The 23,834-nt window shown below is 41.0% G+C and overlaps 1 protein-coding gene across 8 annotated transcripts in view; it reads right to left on the bottom strand.

Annotated features, from left to right (window-relative positions):
• The window catches only part of SERGEF (secretion regulating guanine nucleotide exchange factor), a 281,087-nt gene extending 258,289 nt beyond the window's left edge, over nucleotides 1-22,798 (bottom strand). For all 8 annotated transcript variants that reach the window (XR_010606276.1, XR_010606275.1, XR_010606278.1 and 5 more), the window contains exons 1-8: nucleotides 22,735-22,798; nucleotides 20,711-20,849; nucleotides 20,216-20,371; nucleotides 19,791-19,885; nucleotides 17,740-17,800; nucleotides 16,246-16,359; nucleotides 15,881-15,943; nucleotides 12,494-12,652 (exon numbers count right to left, since the gene is read on the bottom strand). Coding sequence is in view for 3 of the 8 variants with exons in the window: in XM_065635838.1 (XP_065491910.1) it covers nucleotides 12,494-12,652; nucleotides 15,881-15,943; nucleotides 16,246-16,359; nucleotides 17,740-17,800; nucleotides 19,791-19,885; nucleotides 20,216-20,371; nucleotides 20,711-20,849; nucleotides 22,735-22,758 (811 nt within the window). In the remaining 5 variants the exon portion in view is untranslated. The remainder of the gene's footprint in view (nucleotides 1-12,493; nucleotides 12,653-15,880; nucleotides 15,944-16,245; nucleotides 16,360-17,739; nucleotides 17,801-19,790; nucleotides 19,886-20,215; nucleotides 20,372-20,710; nucleotides 20,850-22,734) is intronic.
• Nucleotides 22,799-23,834: the final 1,036 nt, after the last annotated feature.

Here is a 23,834-nt window from a genome sequence, read left to right as displayed (position 1 = left end):
GCAGAGTAAATATACATTGTGTTTGGCAATCAGTTGCCATACAGATTACTTCAACTACTAAGTAATGATTGGTTTCAGCTTCCAGCTTTTTACTCTATGCAAAGTGAGGGCAAAGCACTTCTACCTTACTAAGTATTTGAACTGTTTGTCTGAGAACATGCACATCCACTTTGCGTAACTGCAGAATTTCTGAAGTGCAAATTCTCACTGTTTGTCTGCTCCACATCAATTCTTTATACTACTAAGGGCTTTGAGTAGCCAAAATTTCAACCAATCCCATCGCCATGCCACTACAGGCAACTATGTCATGTGACATAACATTCAAAATTAAATTGTCTTTTTTTTTTGCCCTCATCCACCCCAGATCTCTCAGCTGGAAGGGGGCGCAGGGAAGAACTCCCTTACCCAGTCTTCAAGTCCATGCTTTTTGCTGAATATCAGCCTGATAAAGAAGCATCACTGTGGATGGCTGCTGGGACCCACAACACATGGGAGCCTAGATGTTGAATTAAAAGCTGCAAGGCGGAAAGGAGCTGACTCAAGTTATATAGTCTCTGGTCCAGTCTGTCAGAGCAGCAACCAAAGAACAGTGGTTTTGTGTGTTACACATTTGTATCCTTCTCTAGTAATGCCTATGAACATGCAACTTGGAGGCAGCTTACGACAGAAGTTAACAGAGCTGTGAATTTTCTCTTGCCTTTACCTTTGCTTCTTTTCATCTTCAAAACAGTTGAATTGACAGAAACACTAATACAATATGAATGAAGTGATTTCAGTATGATTCAGGAGAAATGGTTTAACATTAAAAAAAACCCCAAACAAACAAACTAAAAAACCCACCACCACCAAACAATCACAGAAACAGCTTACCAAAAGATAATGCCAACAGTTCCAGCTACAAGTACACAGAAGAATCAGAAAGACAAGAACACTTATGGTCAAAGACTTCCTCTTCAAAGGAAAATTGTATCAGCTTTGTACCCTGGTTACACAATAGCTGTGAAAGTGGAGGTGTTTCCAAGAGAATCATCATCATCCCAACTGCAACATTATAATTTGCTTTAAGGGAAAAAGAATAAGAGAAAGTAAAACCCCAAGAAATAGCTCATAGTCCACGAGCTGCCCTTCTCAGCCCCTCAAAACTACAACTCTTCTTGCAAATTGGCTCTCGTGGTATAGAATATTGAAAACAGCACGAATACCACATTTACATGTTTCCTGTATACAAGCACCGTAAAAAGGTATTGTTTTATAATAAAAAAGGAACCTACCACTGCTGAGAGTCCAGGTGAAAGCCGTTCAGCAGAAACAATTCAGATATGGCCCACACATCACAGCCAGGAAGAGATTTTTTGTTTTCCAGTAGGAACGGTACCAAATACAGACAACAAGAGCCACTGTCACACCAATAATTACCTTTTTGTGATCAGCTAAATCCTGTCTGCACATGCCTAGGGATCAGGGGTTTCCCTTTTAGCTTTTGCATTCTTTCATAAATTCAACTTAATTTACAGTTCTCAGCCTGTTGTTCTTGGTATCTTCCACTGCTTAGTACGGTCCACGTGCTGCCAGTGAGGTCCCATTAGAATTTTCCTATAATCTTCTAATCTTCAACATACTTGCTAATGTATCTGACCTTGTTTATTACATTTGCTATATATATGGCTACCCATAAACTGCAATAATACAACCACAGAAACCAAAGAAAATAAATGAAAACAGAAGGGGGAAAAAAAAAAAAAAGGGTAATGAATCCCTTACCTCACACACTAATGACCTGAACAAAATCTATACCACATCCACATTTTTAAGGTTCATTTTTCTGAAAGCTTTTTAAAGATCAAAGTTCCTTCAAGTTAGGACAGCGACTCACATTATTTAGGTCCACAATAATCACCATTTCCAACAGCAAAAGAGAAGATATGACACAAAAAAAAAAAAAAAAAGATAAATTCAATATAATATAGTCCCCCTTCCCACATACATGGTCTAAGTTAGAAATGCCCCAGAGTGTAATGTTGAATGATGGCTGAGTCATTCTCCAAGCTCCTGCAATCATGGAGTACTTACTAAAATACATCTGAACAGGACTAAGCAAGCATGAAAGGAAGTCATGGCCACTTGACTTGGTCAGACCAGCCTTGTGCACTGCATCTTCCTTTCCTGCTGTGGGAGAGGCATTCTGTAGGCGGGCACACACATAAGATGAGCAGAAAAGATCTGCAAAATTTGTCATAGCTGTTTTCCTCCTGTTTTACAATTCTTGCTGAAAACTCAGCATTTATCAAGAGCTAAATTTAACAAAAAAAAACCATTTAAATTCTACTGTTCACAGACCATCTGAATCTCCATTTTCCAATATACTCACGGCATAGCCTACAGGGCAAATTTCAAATAAATATTGAGATAAGTTTCTTTGCCCTTAACACCAATCACTGAAATAACTATTTTACAATGAATAGCTTTAACCAAAATTAGTGATAGTTTAGTGTCTTCCTGAGACCTCTCTCTTCACATACAAAAGATATAACATGGTACGGCATGTGCAACTATTTACTGACCAACTGATAGTTACTAAGAACAAAGAGAGGCAAAAGAGGGACGATGACCAAAGGAACAGCACAATTACTCAAAAGATGTTGTTAGCAAGCTTCTGTGAAAAATCTTTGCCCATCCATGAACAATTCTGAACACTTGATACCCACCTTTCAGAATGTGCCTTCAGTTCACGTTGAACCTACCCTCCTCCTCGGTAACCAAACTATAGAAAGAATTTCTTCAAGACTTTAACCAAAGTCATGTGGAAGTAACTCCCAGCAGGGAGCAGCAGCAATAGGAGCGTAGAATAACAAAGCAATAGACAGACACATACACTTTCTAACTGTGTAAGTTTAAAAATAAAGCCAAGGAACGATGCCAGCCCATGAAGCCAAAGAAAATGCCAATTCCTTCTAGCTATTTACAGCTATCTAAAACTCAAATCCATACAATTTTAAAAATAAAATCTAGGACGCTTTAATGGTCAGTGAGCTAAAAATTTGTTAACTTGGTAACAAAATCTGATACTGTAAAGAAAAAAAGACTGTATAAGGCAGAGCCAGCCCACAGGTTTTGTTTATTCAGTTCTTGCTAAAGGAATAAAAAAAATATACAAGAAACATGTTTGTGTTGTAAGACAGAACTAAACAAGAAGTGCTGACACACAGAGTAGGATGTAAAAGGCTCCTGTTGTGCTGGTGAGCCATAGCTGCTGGAGACAAAATCTGCTGTGCCTCAAGAGAGCACACACAGAAGATCTACCACTTACTGAGATCCATCTTCTGGCAGAAAATCTTCCCTGACATGCAGTGGCAATTTGGCAGTCTGAAGAACAATCTTCTATGGCAGCCCTGGCAAGATCTCACCCCCCATCTTCCCCAAAGACAAGATGTTGTAGGATTTGGCTGCTTAAGCCCCATTTGCAGAAACCTTCCATAAATACTGTCTGTAAATTTCAGTTCCTTACTGTTTAAGGAAAGAATTCCCATCAAAACCCTGGGAACAGATAACAACACTATAAACTTCATAAGGTGCTGAAGAATAGGGCTCTTCAGATCACTAGCTCAGGTCTTCTGGGTTTCCTTGGTTTTTCCTCTCCAATATATTCTACTTCAGTTAATTCTTGATTTAATCTACGTGACCGACCATAGCCCTGATCCCATGAACAAAATAAGGTCCAAAGCAAGCGAATCAAGGACATCTACTTACATGAAAACACACCAAACTTCAACCTCCATAGTACAAAGAAAGTACTAACACTTGCTCCAGGCTGGGATATCTGCTCAACCTCAGCCTCAACTGCCAAGGAAAAGAAAGCACAGCATATTCTACCGGGTCCTGCAATTAAAATGAAGGTGTTTAATCTAGGTAGCCCAATAGCACAAGATCGCAGAGGAGACAAAGGATCTTACTGTACCTTGCTGAAGGCAAGAAGGTTAAACATCGATAGATATGAAAAAGGAGGGTGTTGGAGCCCAGCTCCAGAATTGCACATTACCAAAGTTGATAATTGCGAAAGTCTTCCCTTCCACAAAATGTTCCTTCCTGAGGACTGGCTGAATCTGTATACAGTGGGCCTCACAGAACTCTCCAAGTTGGGGCTACATAGATACAAACTGGGCCACGCTTGAACAAAAAGTAGGAAAAGTGATGCCAGGAATAGGAAAATGGAAATTCCCTAAGTCGCTCATGCTTTTCATTCTTGGCCATTTTTCCCAAGCACCTATAAAAGACTGATGATATGGAATTTCCCCAACTCAGGGTGGAAGGAAGGGGGAAATCAAGGTTTGTTCCCATCAGCGAACAGTAAAGAGGATTCAAACCAATTGTTCCTGTAGGCAAAGCAGACTTGCTGACCAAATTGCAATAACAAACTAATCTCATTGGTGCAGAATTCTGGATTACTGAAAGAAACGGTTGAAGATCATGTGAGGAATCTGAACATCTGTCTTCTCAGCTCTCAAAAGGGAAGAATTAACCTAAAGAGGAGCTCCTTCTAGTGAGGACGTTCCCTCCCAAAACCTGAAGGGCTGCCCAAACTGTAGTGCTTCAGAAAAAATAAAAACATCTGTGCAGCAATTCATTAGCTTTACTGTGTCTGCCTCAAAGTTTTTGCATTAATGGGATGATTCATGACTGAAAAGGAAGTTTATGCCAAAATGAAAGATTCCTTTCATAAAATTACTTAACAAAAATCAACTCTCCACATTGATATATTCACAGAAAATAAACGGTAAACTTTGGTACATAATAGACCTTCCCCACTCGGGTCCTGTAAGTGCTCCTAAAAAGCCCTAGAACAAATACAAGAAGTGCCACAAGGGCTTAACGCTGGCAACATTTTCTGTTAGATTCCATTTGTGATCTGAATTCAGCCTTCACCTTGTCTTTCTTGTTCACTTGGCTATTTTTCTTTTTTGTCTTAAGATGGAGTCTCAGCATTGGAACAAACTATCAACAGCAGAAGCAAACCTTCCACTCTCTCCAACCATCCTAGCAGAGCTGCCGGATCTGCTTGGACCCAAGTCAAAATAATACTGGCCCACCAACCCCAATGTAAGTGCAAACCAGGCAACTACAGCACACTAATTCAGCCACTGGAGTTGCAGCCCAGCATCTCTTAAAAAAAAACCAAAAAACAAAAAAAAAAAAAACACCACCACAAAAAACCCACACCATCAGGTGAATGTCTTCTAGAGGTTACATTTCTGTCGAACAAAAATTATGTGGCTTAACACTGGGGCATACAGGTGGAATTTAACAGCATACTTTGGAAAAACTCATATGATCTCCCCTGTGGCAGCTACTTCTGTTTTAAAATCTACACATCTTCAATAGACATTCTTTGTTGCTTTCTCTTATAGTGCACAACAACTACAGTATTTATTATGACAGCAAGGAATGTAACATGAAGGCTCTGAGGCATAAGATCCCACTGCTTCATAACATGGAGCTACAGCACTGTAAGGAGGCCATGAGAACAACCATGCACCATAAAACCATAGAACCAACACCACCGGAAAGCAAAAGCATTTACCAGATTTCAGTTAGAGTTTACTTAGCCAGAGACAGATGGACAAAAGCTTTTAACTCTTAAACACTCTTTTTACAGGTTCTGCTTCAAACAGGTTCAGGGATTCCTATCCATTTGCAGATTTTGATTTAGTTATTTCTACAATTTTATCTGTTTTCCCAACACCCAGCATCCTGTCAAATGAAATACAGCTACCTCACATTATAAAGAACGTCAGAGGCTTCAGTTTCAAACTGTTTGACTGTCAGCTATATAGCAGCTAAAAACAGGAAAGGAGAGTCCCCATAAAATAGATGCCTTACGGTATCACAGACAAGCAAAAAAAAAAAAAGGGGGTTTCAGTACTTGAGTGCTTGCTATCCTAGGGAGCTGCTGAAAAACTCAAGGCAAAGAAAGTATGCTTTCCAGTATGAGGAAGGCTGCCAAGTCTTGATTCAAAAGAAAACTGGAAAGGACCTCTAGTGGGCTGAAAGTGCAGTGCTCGGGTGCCAGAGAGCGATGTCCTTGCCCTTCACCTCGCTGCGGTGACACCACATCTGCTGCATCACCCACCAGCGCAGCTGGAGCTTCACCCAGTGACTGGCATCGGCATAAGAAAACACAGCAATAAGGCTCCTTTTCAGACCAGCTGATTGGAAATATTCCCCAGTCTGCTCTCAGTGTTTGGAGGGACACATTTTCATTTGCTTCGGAAGAAGAAACACGAGATGGGTTCTGTTTTACCATGTCAATAACATGTCAGACCACTTCAGAGTGGTTTTATGTGGCCTAAATGACATGACATCAGAGGACATTCAAAGATGCACAAATTCAGATGCACATCTGGAATGAGAATTCAGAACTCTATTCAGACTATGTCAAGGCATTTTGTTCCTCCAAGACTTTTTAGCTGTAGGCAGTTTTTCACAGGCAGCAGAAATACCATCTTAACTGCATTTTTAAGGTAACTCCTTCAGGGTGAAAGAGTTTGGAATTCTTTATCTGAGCTCAAACAGGCATAATTTCATGTTATGGTACATGAAAAATAGATCAGTGAATGTATTCAGGAGAATACTTAGATAATAGAACAGGCCAGATTAAGAAAGCTTATTTATTAGGCATCCCAGTTAAAAAGAAAATAACTTGTTTTGAATTGAAGTTGATGATTCACCTCCAAGTCTTTAAAAGACTTCTCTTGCTATATTTAGGTTTGCCTTCAAGTCAGATTGGTTCTATCCTTTCCCAAAGTAGCCTAATTTACATCTTCAGCATTATAGTCCACAACTTAGCTTTCTTTTAAATGATCTAAGCAATAACCTCTCTTTCAGCCATTACCCTCAAAGGGTTTGTATCAGCTTGAGAAGGAGCACAAATTAAAGTTGACATTGTTGAGCACAGTGATGCAAGATAGCTGCTCATTATTATTCAAAAACATCACCTGTACTGCAGTGGTGCTCCTTGTGCCATCAAGCAGAGCGCTGGAAAGGACACGATCATTTCACAGAGTGGTTGCCTGAGGAGAATAATACTTGCCTTTGGAGCCTGAGGCCAGAAGAACGCATCTGCTCTGTCCTTCACATAGAGCATAACAGTAATGCCCCGTTATAACTGCAAAGCGTGCCTTGAAATCACTCGGAACAAAAGCATTCATGCAGAAAACAACTAAAGCAAAGACACTAACAAGTTCCTATCTTATCAGAGACCTGATCAAAAACCAACCAGGGTCTCTCAGCCTAAATATTCCGTACCAACCGCCATCAACTAGGATCACCACTAGTAGCAGATTAATATAACTTATTTTGAAGGAGTACTGCAAAAGTGCTGCAAAGCCTAATTGTTTGCCTGTCTTCTGTAGGAATCAGTAAGCAAGGCAGAAAAAGAAGCAATTGTCTGTCTCGAAGGATTTTGTGAGTTTTTTGGGTTTTCGGGGTTTTTTTTTTTTGGCCTTAGGTTACAATGCAAAATTTTGCCAATAGCATGAAGGGAAAAAAGCGAGTCTTTTTCAACAGCTAGTTTACACAAGAGGGGAAATGATATTTATGTTACATTCCTTCTTTTCTGATAATAAAGTTGGTAACTTGCCTGGACTCACTTTCAAAGTGTCAAACCACTGCATCCATGAAACTGCCCACTATTCCTCCAGATGGTTGCTTTTAACATTACCATCTCATTTACTTTCCAATGTTCCATTAGTTCTGCAGTCAAGCAGTGCTTATCTGGCACATAAAGATCAAAATGTCATTTTGAAATGGCAAAATTTGTGAATTTATGCATGCACAGAGTATCCAGCTTTTATCCACCCAGTTTCTTCCTGTGTCTTTCCAAAGAGAAGTTTTAATTTACTGTCAAGATAGCTGCAATTATGAATGCTTTACTATTACTACTCTGACCAGGATTCATGTTCTGGGGGGGGAAAAAAAAAATCCAAACAGAACTCTAAGGATTTGTAACGGCCTCTTAAAATTCCACTACCTTCTGTTGAAAACACAACACTAGACTTCAGATACAGTAACATAAATGTTATTAAATTTTGCATTGTGCTGAGGCTAATAATTAGAAAAAAACTTACCCATTCTTTCATGCAGCAAACTCACAGAATCACAGAATGTTAGGGATTGGAAGGGACCTCAAAAGACCATCTAGTCCAATCCCCCTGCCAGGGCAGGAACACCTAGGTGAGGTTACACAGGAAGGCGTCCAGGCGGGTTTTGAATGTCTCCAGAGAAGGAGAATCCACAACCTCCCTGGGCAGCCTGTTCCAGTGTTCTGTCACCCTCACTGAGAAGAAGTTTCTTCTCAAATTTAAGTGGAACCTCTTGTGTTCCAGCTTGAACCCATTACCCCTTGTCTTACTGTTGGTCGTCACCAAGAAGAGCCTGGCTCCATCCTCGTGACACCCACCCTTTATATATTTATAAACATTGATGAGGTCACCCCTCAGTCTCCTCCAAGCTAAAGAGCCCCAGCTCCCTCAGCCTTTCCTCACAAGGGAGATGCTCCACTCCCTTAATCATCTTTGTGGCCCTGCGCTGGACTCTCTCCAGCAGTTCCCTGTCCTTCCTGAACTGAGGGGCCCAGAACTGGACACAATATTCCAGATGAGGTCTCACCAGGGCAGAGTAGAGGGGAAGGAGAACCTCTCTTGACCTACTAACCACCCCCCTTCTAATACACCCCAGGATGCCATTGGCCTTCTTGGCCGCAAGGGCACAGTGCTGGCTCATGGTCATCCTGCTGTCCACCAGGACCCCCAGGTCCCTTTCCCCTACACTGCTCTCTAACAGGTCATTCCCCAACCTGTACTGGAACCTGGGGTTGTTCCTGCCCAGATGCAAGACTCTACACTTGCCCTTGTTATATTTCATTAAATTTTTCCCCGCCCAACTCTCCAGCCTGTCCAGATCTCGCTGGATGGCAGCACGGCCTTCTGGTGTGTCAGCCACTCCTCCCAGCTTGGTGTCATCAGCAAACTTGCTGATAGTACACTCAATTCCCTCATCCAAGTCATTGATGAATATATTGAACAATACCAGTCCCAGTACTGACCCTTGAGGCACTCCACTAGATACAGGCCTCCAACCAGACTCTGTCCCATTGACCACGACTCTCTGGCTTCTCTCCTTCAGCCAGTTCACAGTCCACCTCACTACCCGATCATCCAGTCCACACTTCCTCAGTTTAGCAGCGAGGATGCTGTGGGAGACTGTGTCAAATGCTTTACTGAAGTCAAGGAAGACCACATCCACTGCTTTGCCATCATCAAGTCCCTATACACTGCAATGTATTTCCAAAGTATGTTCCTACCTTCCACAATAAAGAGTCGTCATACTACAATATCCCTTCCTTCCATTTTTCTATGCCCAAAAAAATCTGTTTTGCTTCCTTTCCACTAATTGTGGAACTCTCCAGAATAAAGTGTACAGGAATTGTTTATATTGACAATCTCCAAAGCAGAGTGCATGCAGCCCAGGGGGTGCGCAAGACAATCCACTGGAGGGCAGGAAGAAAATAACCAAGAAATTAACTACTATTTTAAATTATTTTAAAAGTAATAATGGTTTTAATTTAGTTAATAAAATTATTTTAAGTAGTGTTTATTTCATCTTTATCTCATCCTTTTTAAAATTTCTGTTGTGCATGTTTTATAGTTTACATAATATATTACAATAGCACATGTCTGTAATTGACAAATAAGTACAGAAATACTGGGGCTGCGTGCTCAAAAAAAAAGTATTACTGAGTGCGTGCACAATCAATAAAGTTTGGAGACCACTGGTTTATGCGATTTCAGCACCAGGAAACTGAAGCAGCATTTCCTCCTTTGCTAGAAGGACATAAAAATAATGGAGGAAGAACTGCATGCAGGGAAAGGTTTTCAAGCAGGCTGCATTTTTCAGTCACTTAGCTGCAAGTTTATCACAGGCAGTGAGTGATTTTTCAGAACAGTCAGTACTTAGCTCACACCCTGTCTAGTAGTTGAGCAACCTCTGAAAATCCCATGAGATTCTGATTGGTTTCTAGAGGCTGCCAAAGGCCATCCAAAATCTTGTTTAGGATGATTTAGGTTCAGGTCCATTGACTTTTTCAAGAGATTTAAAATTCTAAATACATAAAATTCAGTTTCAGCAATAATTTATGCCACTGCATCGCTTGGTCAGTTTTCTAATACAGATGTAAAAAGCCAGCCTATTTTTATTTAAATTCTTTTCAAACGTTCACAAAAAATAACATCCATGCTAATCACTTGACAATTTTTTTCTTCTTCAAATCACCTACTAAAAATATTCACTTCATTTCTGTAATGGCCATGGATAAGTATCAACTAAGTGAAACATTAAAGTTACCAAAACTTCATGGAAGTTTTCATCAGTGGTTATGCATTACTAAGAAATAGTGAAGCAAGGCAAACCACATTGAAAAGATGTTCTTTTCAAAAATGAGGTTATCTTGACTAACGTCTTTTTTTCTACCATTTCTGTTCCCGTGAGAATGACACTAAGCATTTTATTCAAGAATTAATCATTTTTAGATAAAATCCTTCATTCCACCTGAAAAGTTTTCAAGCAGTATGTAGCACTGATCACAGCTCTGAAATTTTCAATATAGCATCCTCTAAAAATCACAAACACTTAAATAGCTAAAAGAGCAGCTAGAGTAACACGGGTTTTTTACACAGCATTTCTCTTGTGTACTTTGATGTCAAACAACGAATGCTATGAAACAGAACATTTCATCAATTTGTTTTTCTAGTCATGCATCACATCCCTCCAAATTCTAGCACCGAGTTCAGAGTATACAGTAATTAAAACAGTTTTTTCACAGAGCAAAGGACACTACTGCGTGACTGTTTCAGGATTTACAGCACCAATTTAATAGAACACTTAAATACATGCTGACCTTTGGGCATCCAAGAACTGCATTTAAATAAAACTACTCATGCTGAAGGCTTGAACTAGTACCCATAATTACAGAACCCAGTAAATAATAACGATAACAGATCTGTGGCCCCTTCTGCAGTGTTCCTAACAAACACGTTGTATCCTGACAGATCAATAGGCTATTCAATCTCCAGTGTGACTCTAGGAAAAATGTTTTCATCTGGTCTTTTCCTCACCTGGCAGTTTATACAAGGCAAAAGCAGAAATGCACGTATGCTACCCCTGCTAATATAACTCCGGCTGTTCTGTTTATTCCATGGAAGACTTTCATCGTCTTGTTAGTCTTAACTATCACACTACACAGTGTGCAACAGGAAAAGCAAATAGTGCACACTGTTCACACGTGAACACCACAATGTAGTTTCCAATGTCTCTTACCTTTCCATCTCACCTACCATTCCCTTCTGCCTCTGTATTTTACAACAAAGCAACAATACAAATGCATCCAAATTACCTTCATCACATCAACCGTCCTTTTACACATGAACGTCATTACTAAATAATCTTCCTCTTATTTCTTCCAAGGAAAGAATCTAACTCTACAGCCCTCCATGTGACAAGCTTTCATAGCGTCCTCACTTGAACAGTTCCCAGCTTCAACATTAAATCTTCCTTCGTTTCATCTTTAGGGAATGCTCTTCAAGTCTAATGATGCTTCTTTTTACCTGTCTTTTCTAAATATGTTTTGAGTTTGACCACAAACACACAAACGAGCCAGCTTATTTTAGTTTATCAACTTCCTTCTGAACACATGATTTTGTCCTTAAAACACTCCACTTAAGAAAAGCAGCATGAAAAGCCAAGCTCAATTTTGAAGTACAGAAATGTTAGTACAGTTTTGCAAAGCCATGTAACTTATCTCACTTACTGCAACACGACCACATATTCTCAAACGGGATGGCAGAAGCAGAGGGTCTCGGCTATGCCTGTTCTTAAGTTCCTCAACTAACGCTCAGGTAAGCCAGCAATGGTACACAGCTATGCCCCGACACCTGTCAAACACACACTTGCTCGGGATTATCTTTCTGCCTCCCTAATTCCTGCGCCCTGAGAATTTTACCAATGTCTTCCTGCCCAATATAGTCACATATCTTGGAAGCTGCAGCCATATTTTCCTACCTCTCTATTTTCTGAAGCAAGTTTTCCACCTAATTCTTTCCTCTCAAACATGTCATAACTCACCCAGCAGAATTATCTTTAGAATCTCATATATATTCTGGTATACTAGTAACATGATGATGCAGAGAGGCTGCATCCCTCTAATGTGTACATGCAGGTGCTACTACATTTATGAAGATGCTAGGCCCTCCGATCTATAAGCGTAATAATACTTCAGGGACAGAAGCCAAAAGATGTCTGTCCTCATTATTTTCAAGAGAAAACCACTGCTCAGGTGAAACTGCAAAACACTGCATCACAATCAGTGAGAAAGAACACTGTGAGCATGCAATAAAGACAATATACTGTTTTGCTGCTATATGTTACTGCTTTTTAGATATCCTACCTGTTTGTGCCACCAAGTGGGTCCAGCCACTCCAAGCTGCTCCAATCTTTTCATGTGAGAAAAACCGAGTCTCAATCTTCTTGGGCTCAGCAAGAAAGACCTCTTTGCTCACTAGCTGCCCGTGTTTGTTGCTACCCCAGGCATACAGGTGTCCTTCATCTACAGTCAACAGAGAAGTAAAATTTGTTGAAAGTGATATATATATAACACCACGAGATACAGGCTCTGTCTCAACTCTGTGATGCTGAGGAAAGAACAATGTTTCATTCAATTTGTGTTTTCTTGGCATGCTTTTTCCTACCATTCTTTACCACATGTGTGCACACTGTATCAGAAATATTTGCAAGGGCATTAACAACCCAGCCTGTTTTCTGAGGGCTACACTGATTCCCTGAAACAACCAGAGCTTTCATGTCAAACTGCCTAGACCTCATTTCTACCATGAGTCCCTCAAAGAAGATTGAGAGGCTACCTTTTACTCCCACCCCAAAGCTTTGATTCAGTCCAGTAAATAACTTTCTGAATCGCAGCAAATAATTTAATTCCCCTCCAGTACCTGGGACTCTTCAAAGCCTGGCTGGCTGCTCCTGCTCTGCATTACAGTCTCCCAGCCTCTCTACAGGAGCTACAGACTCCTGGCTCTGCTCATAACTCTCCTGCCCTCTTCAGCTTGAGCAAATTCAGTAAATCGCCAAAGCAGGGACAGCCTAATGCTCCTTGTCTCACCTTGCACAGTTCGCTCCTAAAAGAACTAGACATACACCTACGAACATACAACTACAGCAGGTACCACCCATCATAAGGCAAAATTAAAATATTATCATGCCTCAAAACAATGCTAGACAACTAGTGAGAGACTTCTGTAAGTAATTACTTGTCCTCCCTCACCCCTTTTCTAGAATAAGCATTTGTGCAAGTGCACGTTCCAGGATTCCACCCACAGGGATAATTATATTTACAGAAACATCCACATTGCTTCATATGTTTCACCAGCGCAGGTTGGAGTTGCTCACAGCCTAAGGACCAATTGACAGTAACAAGATGACTGCTCAGATGAGTCCCTCTGCAGATATTATATATCATTAGTTCCATCTTTTCAGCACAAAATCATTCCGCCCAGGTTCTAGGCTAGGCTTTCATGTTAAAAAAAAAAAATCTACAAGAAATGCTTAACAGAACATGAGCTGTCTCAAGCCTGCTGAAGTCCTTTGCCATTCTGTACAAGCTGTAAGCATAAGAAATAAATCTTGCACACATAAAATACACGATCATGTGCCCAGAAAGCCTGGAAGCCATATCATTTCCAAAATGGAATTGTTCAGAGCACATATCCACAAGACTCAGTTTAGCACTGAACTCTTTACAAGCAGCATGACAGAAGTAAATCTTTCAGAGGGAAAAGCATTACTTAGGCTACAATATATTTAATGATCTCAGTTTGGTAACAGTAACAGAAAGAATAAGCCAAGAAAATTCCACTATACTGCTACTGTAAAAAACAAGAGAGGAGGAGTAGGGGGGAGGGAGAGACAGTACTTGTCAAGTTACACGTTATTGACAGTCATCTGTGGGACTTCCCACATTCCTTTTAAAGCAACACATCTGAAATGAAAAACAAATCAAGCAATTGTTTCATTTGATTTCTCCACTAAAACTGATACATTCCTTCCTAGAGTGAAGTACATACCCCCTCTGGAGAGAAAAATAAAGAGGTGACAGAAACAGCTTGTTTCAACAAAGAAAAACATTATGGTCATGTATGTTTCCACAACTAATGCGCACTGCCTCTGTCACCTCCTTTTCTTCTCCAGACGACGAGTTTGCTTTATCCTGGAAAAAGTCATATGCTCGACCCTCATTTCTTGAGTAGGTTTTAACAAAAGTTTAGACACTAAGACTTAGTGGCATATTCCCATCACTGGAGGGTTCAGGCCAGTTTGGATACAGGTCGATTACCATCCTTTTTTTAAAGGAACTGCCATTCGTGTCAGCAACAACCCACTTCAACAGTTGTGTCAAAAACCTGCCTGATTGCAGGTGTTTGGTATCCTACCAGCAGGTGGCCCATGAAACAGAGCCAAAGAAAACTGCATTACAGTGTGAGAGATTCCTAGAAAAACATCTCCACTTAAATACTACACTCTGCAGTAGTATATTTAATATACCAAGTATCTTTAAAATAAGAAGTATTTTAAGTAATAATGAGTATTTTGCAGGATGAAGAGGAGCAATTGCATCAGATTATTAAAGTCTTTGGCATCACTTTGTTAATCTTGGTCCTCCTGCTGCCAAATAGACCACTCTCTTAAATAAAAAGCAGAAGCATGAAAGAATAATCTGCTCACTCTCTAAATACAGAGTACTAATTAGCTGAAGTAGACTCTATTTGTCCTTACAGTTCTTCACTAATTGCACATACACTCTGCATCTCAGAATTCAAGATAATTTACATGTTGGAACATTTCCCCATACAAATAAATCTCTGTACATCTGAATAAGCAAATACTCCAGGTGCTCCTTTAATGATGACAGAGGTACCAGATGGCTGCATATTTGCTAAGAACTTGTTCCTATAAAGTTTGGCAAAGACTTGTCTTCATAAGGTCCAATATATTTTCCACACTTCAAAACCATAAGGTTACAGGCTTGAAAAGCTATTCCGTTTCCCCTTCTCCCAGTCTGCCAAAAAAGTCTTTATTAGACTTTCATTGCTGGATACTTAATACCCCAGCATGGGAGCACTGCCCAAAGATCAAAGAACAAATGTCAGACATTATGGAAGTGCCTAAGCGATTAAAGCAACTTCCTACTGCTTTAAATAAGCCTCGTGCTGCTGCGTTACCTCACACAGATCTGCACACTTATATTAGAGCCAGCCAAGATAGCTCCAGACCATCTGACGTTCCTGCACAGCGCAGACCCATGAGGAAGCATCAGCTCACGTAGCAGAAGCAGGACAGCCACAGCACTTTCTTGGGACACCCCCCAACATACCCTTTCCCCATGGACAAAAGGGTTGCACTGGTTCCACCACCCACCCATCCAGAGTTCCCAATGCAGCATCATGCTGCAGCTCCAGAGACTTACCCAACCGTGTCCTTCCATAAACCCTTTCACAGTTTCTAACCATTAAGAGCCCAGACCCTTACTTACTCATAAGAGCTAAGTCACACCTGACCCCAAGAAAAAGAACATAGAATTGAGAGAATCAATCCAGCTCTTTAAAAACACAAAACCGCAAAAATTAAAAAACACAAATTACAAAACAATTAACCAGCACTAAGCAAGATCAAATTTTTCCAGTCTAACAAATTGACAAATGCTTCCAAAGCACAAAAATCTTTATAGGCTGAGATGAGGACTTTCACTTCTGTACCTAAGGCCTACCTGTGAGTGACACCGAATGACAGGAGCTTGCAGCAACTGTCTTCACCTTTACATCTTCCAGGCCTAGAGAAAAATTAGTCTCATCAAATTTGTATAGCAGGTGTCATTTCATGCACAGACACGCATACAAGTGTAACATGATGATGATGAATTTTATAACAAAAGCCTCTGCTTTTGGGCCACACACATTGCAAGACTATCATTTTCCTCCACAGATTATGACCTTGTACACCCGTTCTATCCTTCAGATACTCCACTACATGTTTGTAATACCAAGTTGCATCATAATAAAAGGATGCTACGTATCACTCCAAATTATACTTCTGCTTTATCAGCCTTACAAAGGAGTCAGATTCCTGGGTTACCTGTTACTTCACAGGGTTCCTTTGCTGTCAAGAACAGGGGGAGGGTTTTCCCTGGGTTTGCACGCTTCGCCTGAGCTGCCATGCCAGTTCCCCACTGAAGCACCAAACCGCTCTCTTTCCAGGGGAAACACAGATAGAAGAGATTAAAACACATCAACCATCAACAAAATCACCTATCTCAATCAGTTTTAAAGGTACATTCACTTCATTTTCACTGATTCAAATTATACTTTAAAATACCTTTTGCCAAAAACATATGGATAACTCTGGTGAAGATATAAAGCAACAAACAGTTGTAGTCTCATTATATAGGTAGGAAAACTAAAAAGATACTAAGCAACCTGTCTCACCTCTGAGGACTATATTAGGACATTACTGAGGACTCAGTAACAGACGTACCATAGCTGTAGCACCTCAGGAACAGATACAATTTATTACTATAAGTTCTTTGCACTTTCTTTTCCCTGTTCTTCTCTTCATGCCAATTTGTTAGTGCAGTCCAGCACACCGAGGGAGTGAAGTCACTTGTGTTCTCCTGAGGAGCTTCCAGAGACTTCACCTGGCTCTGAATCAAGATGTTCACTGAGTGCAGAGTTCAGTGAGGCTTAATTCCCAGTATTCATACACACACCAGAGAGCACACTCTTCTCAAGCATCTCCTTCGCATCTTCAGCTGGACTCCACTACCTGGAATCTATACCACAGCTCATGCAAAACCAAATCAAGCAAAAGAGCACTTATGGTTGATTGTTTCTCAATTTTAACACAACCATGCCAATCGGAAAGTTTTGATTTCTACAGTTATTCCATAAACAAACTCAAAGTCTGTAAGAACACGAGAAATATTTAGATGTTATGACCCTCCCAAGTACACACACAGCAGACAGTGGAAGAAAGAGCCAGAGGAACAAATTTTTCAAAGGCATGTGGTTAAAATTAACTCTAAGTAGATCCTGTCCCTCCCCATCCCAATAAAAATTTCATTCTTGTGATTCTTCCAGGTGTTGATTTCAATTACATCATTAAAAAAGGACACATTTCACGTGCAGTTCAATTTTGAAACAACTTATACAAACCTAAATCTATCATTTTGCATGTTATAAGTAACTCAAAATATTAAGAAGATATTTTGATTGACCAGAAATATTTTTTCCAGAAAAAGCCTCCTTTTGCATTTTGTTTCAGAATAGGAGAAAATAGATCAGTAAGTTTTACACCCATCAGAAAATTAACTTGTTAATAAACCCTCACTCTGAGTTCTTGGAGAACACTTCTTCACCACAAATTTCCAGGAAGATGTTTCCAGTATGTTTATTATTCATGTTAATTTGTACCAAAATCTAGTATACGACTTTCAGCAGTATTTTCCCTATGCTATTTAAAATAAATAGAAGCTAAAATAAATTTAATCTTCCTTACCTCCCTCTCCCCATCTAAGTCATTAAAATTCCATTTTATTTGTTACGGAAATGATATTAAAATTAAGACATTTACCTGTAGCAGCAAGGGCATGTCTCAGTCCTGCAGCAACATCCACCACCTTCTCTTTGAGAGACTACTCAAATAAAAGAAAAATCTATTTTAGTTGCTTTTTGCATTTAGTGCCCCTAAAGGAAAAATACACCAAAACCAAATAGAACACCACGAAAATATAATATTTCTCTCAATTTCAGCCTGCATGTCATGATGCATATTAACATTTTACATTACGAAGTAAATTTTGGCTAACAAAAATTAGTGGGAACGTCTTAAAAAAAAATAAATAAAGGCAACTGAAGCAACTGGATGTATAGTTCTGCGGCAAGAAATAAAAGTCACAGTGAATGTTTTCACACAAAAGAAGGAACCTTAGCAACACAAATGTTTATTTCTTAATTTTAACACAGTGTTCCTCAAGAATTACACCAAAACTTCCACAGAAAATCCCGGTGACAAGCAGTAATGAGTTTCATCAAGCTGTTCAGCCTTACCAAGTCCTGCAATCACAAACAATACTGCTGATAGTACCACCTACACCACTGAAGGTTGCCCAATTTGATCATGCAAAAGAAAACTATACCAAGTCATAAGTGTATAACATTAGTGAGTTGAGGCTGCACAAGGTACTTCAATTCTGTCACTTCTCCACTTCTGAGCACTCTGCAAATTCATTATTCTTCTCACAGACATAACACTGTTTAAAATATTAATAGATGGCATCAAGCCCAAGCATTTAACAGGATAAAAGCCAAGAGAGAAAATATTCTAGATGAATGAATGGTCTCCATGGTCAGGTAGGAGACAGATTCAGATTAGCACTGTCAGTACTACCATTTTCAAGGCACTATACCAGAATGATGCTCTCAGGAAACATCAAGGATACAGAAATGTCAGGCGAGTCAGAAACTTATTTAAACTTATTGGCTTATAACTAACAACAGGAAAGCTTTTCTGATGTTACAGAAGTTTCAGTAACTACTACTTAAAATGTTCCAAAGCAATGAAATCGAGGCTACGTTCCGAGCTCCTCACTCATGCTCAGCAGTACAAGCATCACCTACAAGTATCACCATGGACTCCCACATGACTTACAGGAACAACATGAGCTAAGCTGTCAGAGTCCAGCCTTCAGCTTTACAACTGAAGATACTCAACAACACAGAAATTGTTACCTAACTTTTCAACCTATTTCCTTGGAAGCTGATATTGTTTGGTAAATATTGGGGGTTAGATAAGAAGTGAATAAATGTACCTTTCCGTTTCTTTACATGCAAAAGTAAAAATCATTTTTATCTCAAAAGTGATAAAATTAAAGTCTATTCTCTCAGGTCTAGTTTTCCTGCAGTTACATACTTTATCACACTACTATTATTTTGTGGGTGACCAAGCTTATTTTTATCTGTTTTTACAGCCATTTGGGGAGAACTCTGACAGTTACGAATACACTCAAAAAACAACACATACTTGAAAACCAGAACTGTTGCACAAGAAGCACAAGAGCAATGGATCAAAAGAACTGGCATAGCTAGCTTTGTTGAACTGCATCATGCAGTTTGTTTATTTCAGGGGTGGATTGTTCATTGTTTTGAACTGTTAAGCACAAATCTTCGACAAGGTACAGTGAAGGTGAATACCCTTCACATAGCAAAACATATCTAGTATCTTACAAACTTGAGGCAAAACTTCAGCTGGAATAAATTTGCACAGTTTCAACACCTTCAGTATCACTTTACATCATTTGAGCATTTGATTCATTCTGCAGATGTTATCAAAACACATTATGAAACATTATAAGCCCTAGAGAAAAGAGACAACTCGCTGTCAGGAGTGGACAACTTCTTCATACAAGAAAAGCAGTCTTAGCTTCTTATTTCTGGGTCAATTACTATCTTTGGTCCTTTACTTTGTAAGTTACTGTAACAGTAACTCTATAGAAGTAGTAACTCTATTAAAAAAACAGTTGAAGAGTCTGGCACAAAGCCCACTGAGGTCAGACAACCTTTGTAAGTTGCCAGAATCAATATAAAGTACAGAGCTCTAAAGCACAATTCCCTTTAAATGTTTACCTCAATCTTTCGTGGAATCAAGCACGGACCTGAAATTTGAGGAACTCCTAATTGTCCGAAAGAGTTAGACCCACAGGACAGAAGTTCACCAGATCCTGCAAAATGAAGAGTTAGAGCTCAATCAGTAAATCTGTGAGCAAAAGCAAAGCACTGTAACATTCTAACAAGTAAAATATCATAGCTGAGTAGCTCAAAAAAGGACCCAACATGTCCTGTTACAAAGTCCCTGAGGCCACATGCTTCTGGTCTTAAACACCATTTTCAGTAAAGGTCTGAAGTTCACTGGGATACAAGAAACATGGAGTAATTTAGTTCACAAGGCAAGTATCGTAAAACCTGTAAGTGCCTCTGCATCACATAAGCAATAGGACTGTGGAACTTTCAGAGTGTTCTTTACATCAACAAATTTCTTCAGACAGATTTACCTACTAACATGATTGTAAAATCCCAGCCACAGGCAACTTGTTTTACACCAAAGCCGGACACAGCAGTGCACAAAGTAAAATGCAGTACATCATCTGTGTGATTCAATCCCAACTGCCCATGTCTGTTATGGCCACATACAAAGAGTTCTCCCGCACCTAGAAGAAGGAAAAAAAAAAAAAACACAAAACACCATGTTTCACTTCACAGACTAAAAAGACAAGCATACATCCATTATCTTAACCTGTTACATTAAATGGGTTAAGAAACAGTCCTCACATAGTCAAAATGTAACCACAGAAGATAAGCAAAACAGGAATTTCCCCAATTTTCCCAAAATATAAGTTACTTGGCACAGGAGAAACCTGTTTTGCAACTAAGAATTGGTACTTGCTCAGGAACAGAGCCCACAGGTAGGTGGCAGCATCGAATCAACAGGGAAACGAAAAAAAAAAAGTTTAGAAGTCACGCACTCCTTACAAGTGCAACGTTTTTACCAGTGATAAGTGCAGAATGTCCCCCTCCTCCAGTAACGCTTTTAATGTCTTGACATTTGCAGGAAACATCTTTCAGTGACTGAGGTACCAGCACATCCTCTTTATGACCAAGACCAAGTTGTCCATAGCTGTTCGCACCCTTCAAATACACACAGAAAAATAACGCATATTAAAAATGTGTTAACAAAAAGAGATAGATATCTGCTGCCAAGAGTGAATAAGCTCACTGGGGAAATGTCACAGGTTAACCTGCCAGTATTTGCTCCTGAAAATCCCTCAAAATGGCAATCTTCATTCTTACTGCTGTCACACAGGACTCCCAAAATTCCAGACCAGGACTGTCCTATATTTGCTGTCATTAAGGCTGCCCTTGCAAGCCCAGTATTTTAAGAAACATACTGGAATACATCCTGATAAGACTTTAACTGCAGGCTAACAGTTACTAAAGAGGAAAGCTTTGTTATCAGGATGATTACCACCCATTTAATTTTAATGTTAATGCTTCCCATTCATCACTAAGATCTTACTCCTGCCAAGGCTTTCTGGCAGTCCACCTCCAAAATGAGACCAGAAAGACATGTTACCTTATTCTGGAACCCAGACAAGTAAAACAGAAACACTTATCCCTCATCAACTAAGTCGTTTAGCTTAAATTGGCCAAATGAAAATACACCAGTTGTAATAATTACAAATGTATAAGTACAAAATTATATTCACTAAACAAATCACATAAAGCAACCACGAGGTAACACGTCGAGGAGTTCCTCAGCTAATGTAAGCTCTGTTAAGTGTCCAACAGTTTGAACAGCAACCCTCACCCACAAAGGTAAATTTTCCCAGCCCACACGTGGCGGTGACAGCAGCACTCAGCACCCACATTGCCCCCCGCTGGTGATGCCCAGGAGGCCTTTCCCTACCTCATCTGTGCTCCCCCTGCCCATCTGCTGTTTGCACCCTGACACAGCACCTGGTGCACGTTAGAAAAACATTTGGTACCTACTCACAGCCCGATGCTCTTGTCTAAAACGTTGTCATTTCTGTAGGTACAAAATGTTCATTGCTAAATGTATCCTTTTAACATACACCGGCTGCTGCATCAGGATGTGGGGGGCAAATAGTTACAGGTGGCTGAAATGCCAGGATTTGAGCTCAACAGGCAGACCAAGTTGTTGTCTCACAGTCACCACTAGTGGTAGACAGTTTTAGAGTGCGTTACTACTTCGACATAATTCTTTTTAGACGGCGTGTCATAAGCTCTCATTTTAGCCTACAACCCGTGATGAATTTTCAAGTCTTCAGAAACAGGCAAGCTGGGATAAGGTACAGAAAGAAAAGAGGTGCCTGGGGAACTGCAAGCCACACGTGTGCACCCTAACGCTAACATACCCATCTTCAGTCACCTTTCTGAGACCGATGGGTTATTACCAAATACAATCACTACAAGGCAAAAGGAGCTAACAAGGAAAATAGATACCCATTTAATAGCTTTTAGACCCCTTTGCTCATCAGGTAAAATCATGGTTCTGACGCACCACCAGCACAAAAAAAAAAAAAAAAAAAAAAAAAGAAAAAAGGTATTTCTTTGGAAGAGCTCAGGACGTCACCCCAGGCCACACACCCGAAGTGAAAGGCGGTTCCGCCGGTGCCCCGGCCCCGCAGGCACCGGCCGAGGCGCAGCCCGGCCCGGCCGGGCAGCCGCGGCACCACGGACCTGCAGCTTCCCCGCGAGGCGGCAAAGAGCCGGTGAACCGCGACGGGGCGACGCAGCGCCACTGAACCACAGCGCCTATTTTATTTTTCGGGGAAGGGGGGAGCCTCGGCCCGCCCGCCCCCAGGGAAGCGCACACGGCCCCGTTCGCCCGCAGCAGCCTCAGCGAGGGCGAGCACTGGGCTGCGCGTCCCGCCCGCCGCTCCCCGAGGGCCGCGCCGCTGCGCGGGCAGAGCCGCCACCCCGCGGCCGCGGGGCAGGAGGCGGCCCCAGCTCCCCGCCACAGCCTCCCCTCACCGCGCCGGGCTCCGCTCACCCACGCGAAGAGCAGCTGCTCCATAGGGCCAGCGGCCCCTCGCCCTTCCCGCCGCAGGCCGGGGAGGAAGAGGCGGAGCGGGGGCGGGCTCCGGCGGGGCCCCGCCTCACCCCGAGCCGCCGCGCTGCGGGGGCTCCGTGGGCAGTGTGGCCGTCGGGTGGCTGTGGGCCGCGCCGTCACGGCTTCGCCTGTTGAGCGCCCTGTCAGGGCTGGGAGGACCGTCTGACCCTCTCAACACCCTCGGGAGCGGCTGTGGCGGACAGCGGCCGTCCCGGTGCCCCCCCTGGTCCCCAGCGCTGCCGTTCCCCGGACGGCCCCGGCCCCGGCCGCCCCCTTGGCGGAAACTCCCGCAAAGCCCGAGCGGCCGGTCCCGCCGGCGCTGAGGGAGCCCCGCGGGTGGCAGGGGGGCACTGCGGAACTGCTCAGCACCACCCGTTCCAACAGGACCAAAAAAAAAAAAAAAAAAAAAAGACTAAACCTTTAGAAAAAATGAGGGGGAAACAAATCACTTCTCAAATAAATTTATACGGTTACAAAGGGAATTAAGGCACATGCGTGAAATATCTGAACCACGGTATAAAACATATAAACCCTAAGTCAGAAGTGAGTGCTTTGTGTTTATTGCTACAGTGCTGAATTAAAGGGCTTTTTGCTTCCAAAAATAACCAACAAGTAATTTATTTCATTGACATTTAAAACTTCCACAGTAGTTCAAAATATTTAAATTATTACTGTTCTACATAGCCAGAAGGTTTGGATGTGTGAAGCCAAACATACATGTTGTTAATGCTGCGAAAATGCATCTTCTCTGTATTACTTTTAGCAGTCTACTTAAATTTTTGCTATGCAAGCGCAAATAAACAATTGCTGTTTTTCCAAAGTACTCTAAACTAGGTGCTAATTTATCAAGTATAAAGTTTCCTACTTGAAATGTATACATAGTTCAGACAAAGATTTGAAGTAACACAGACTTATGCATATTTCAACAACATAATAATCCCAATGTTGTTTAAAATAGAGCCGAATATTAACTGTTATCACAGAAGCAGACAAAATTTATCCTCCCTTACTACTCACTTATAATAAGGTTTCTTCTTTAG

Source organism: Caloenas nicobarica, chromosome 5 (genome assembly GCF_036013445.1).
Source record: "Caloenas nicobarica isolate bCalNic1 chromosome 5, bCalNic1.hap1, whole genome shotgun sequence".
In the NCBI taxonomy this organism is placed as follows: Eukaryota; Metazoa; Chordata; class Aves; order Columbiformes; family Columbidae; genus Caloenas; species Caloenas nicobarica.
Note: the sequence above shows the minus strand (reverse complement) of the source record. Positions and strands in the feature narration are given on the sequence as shown.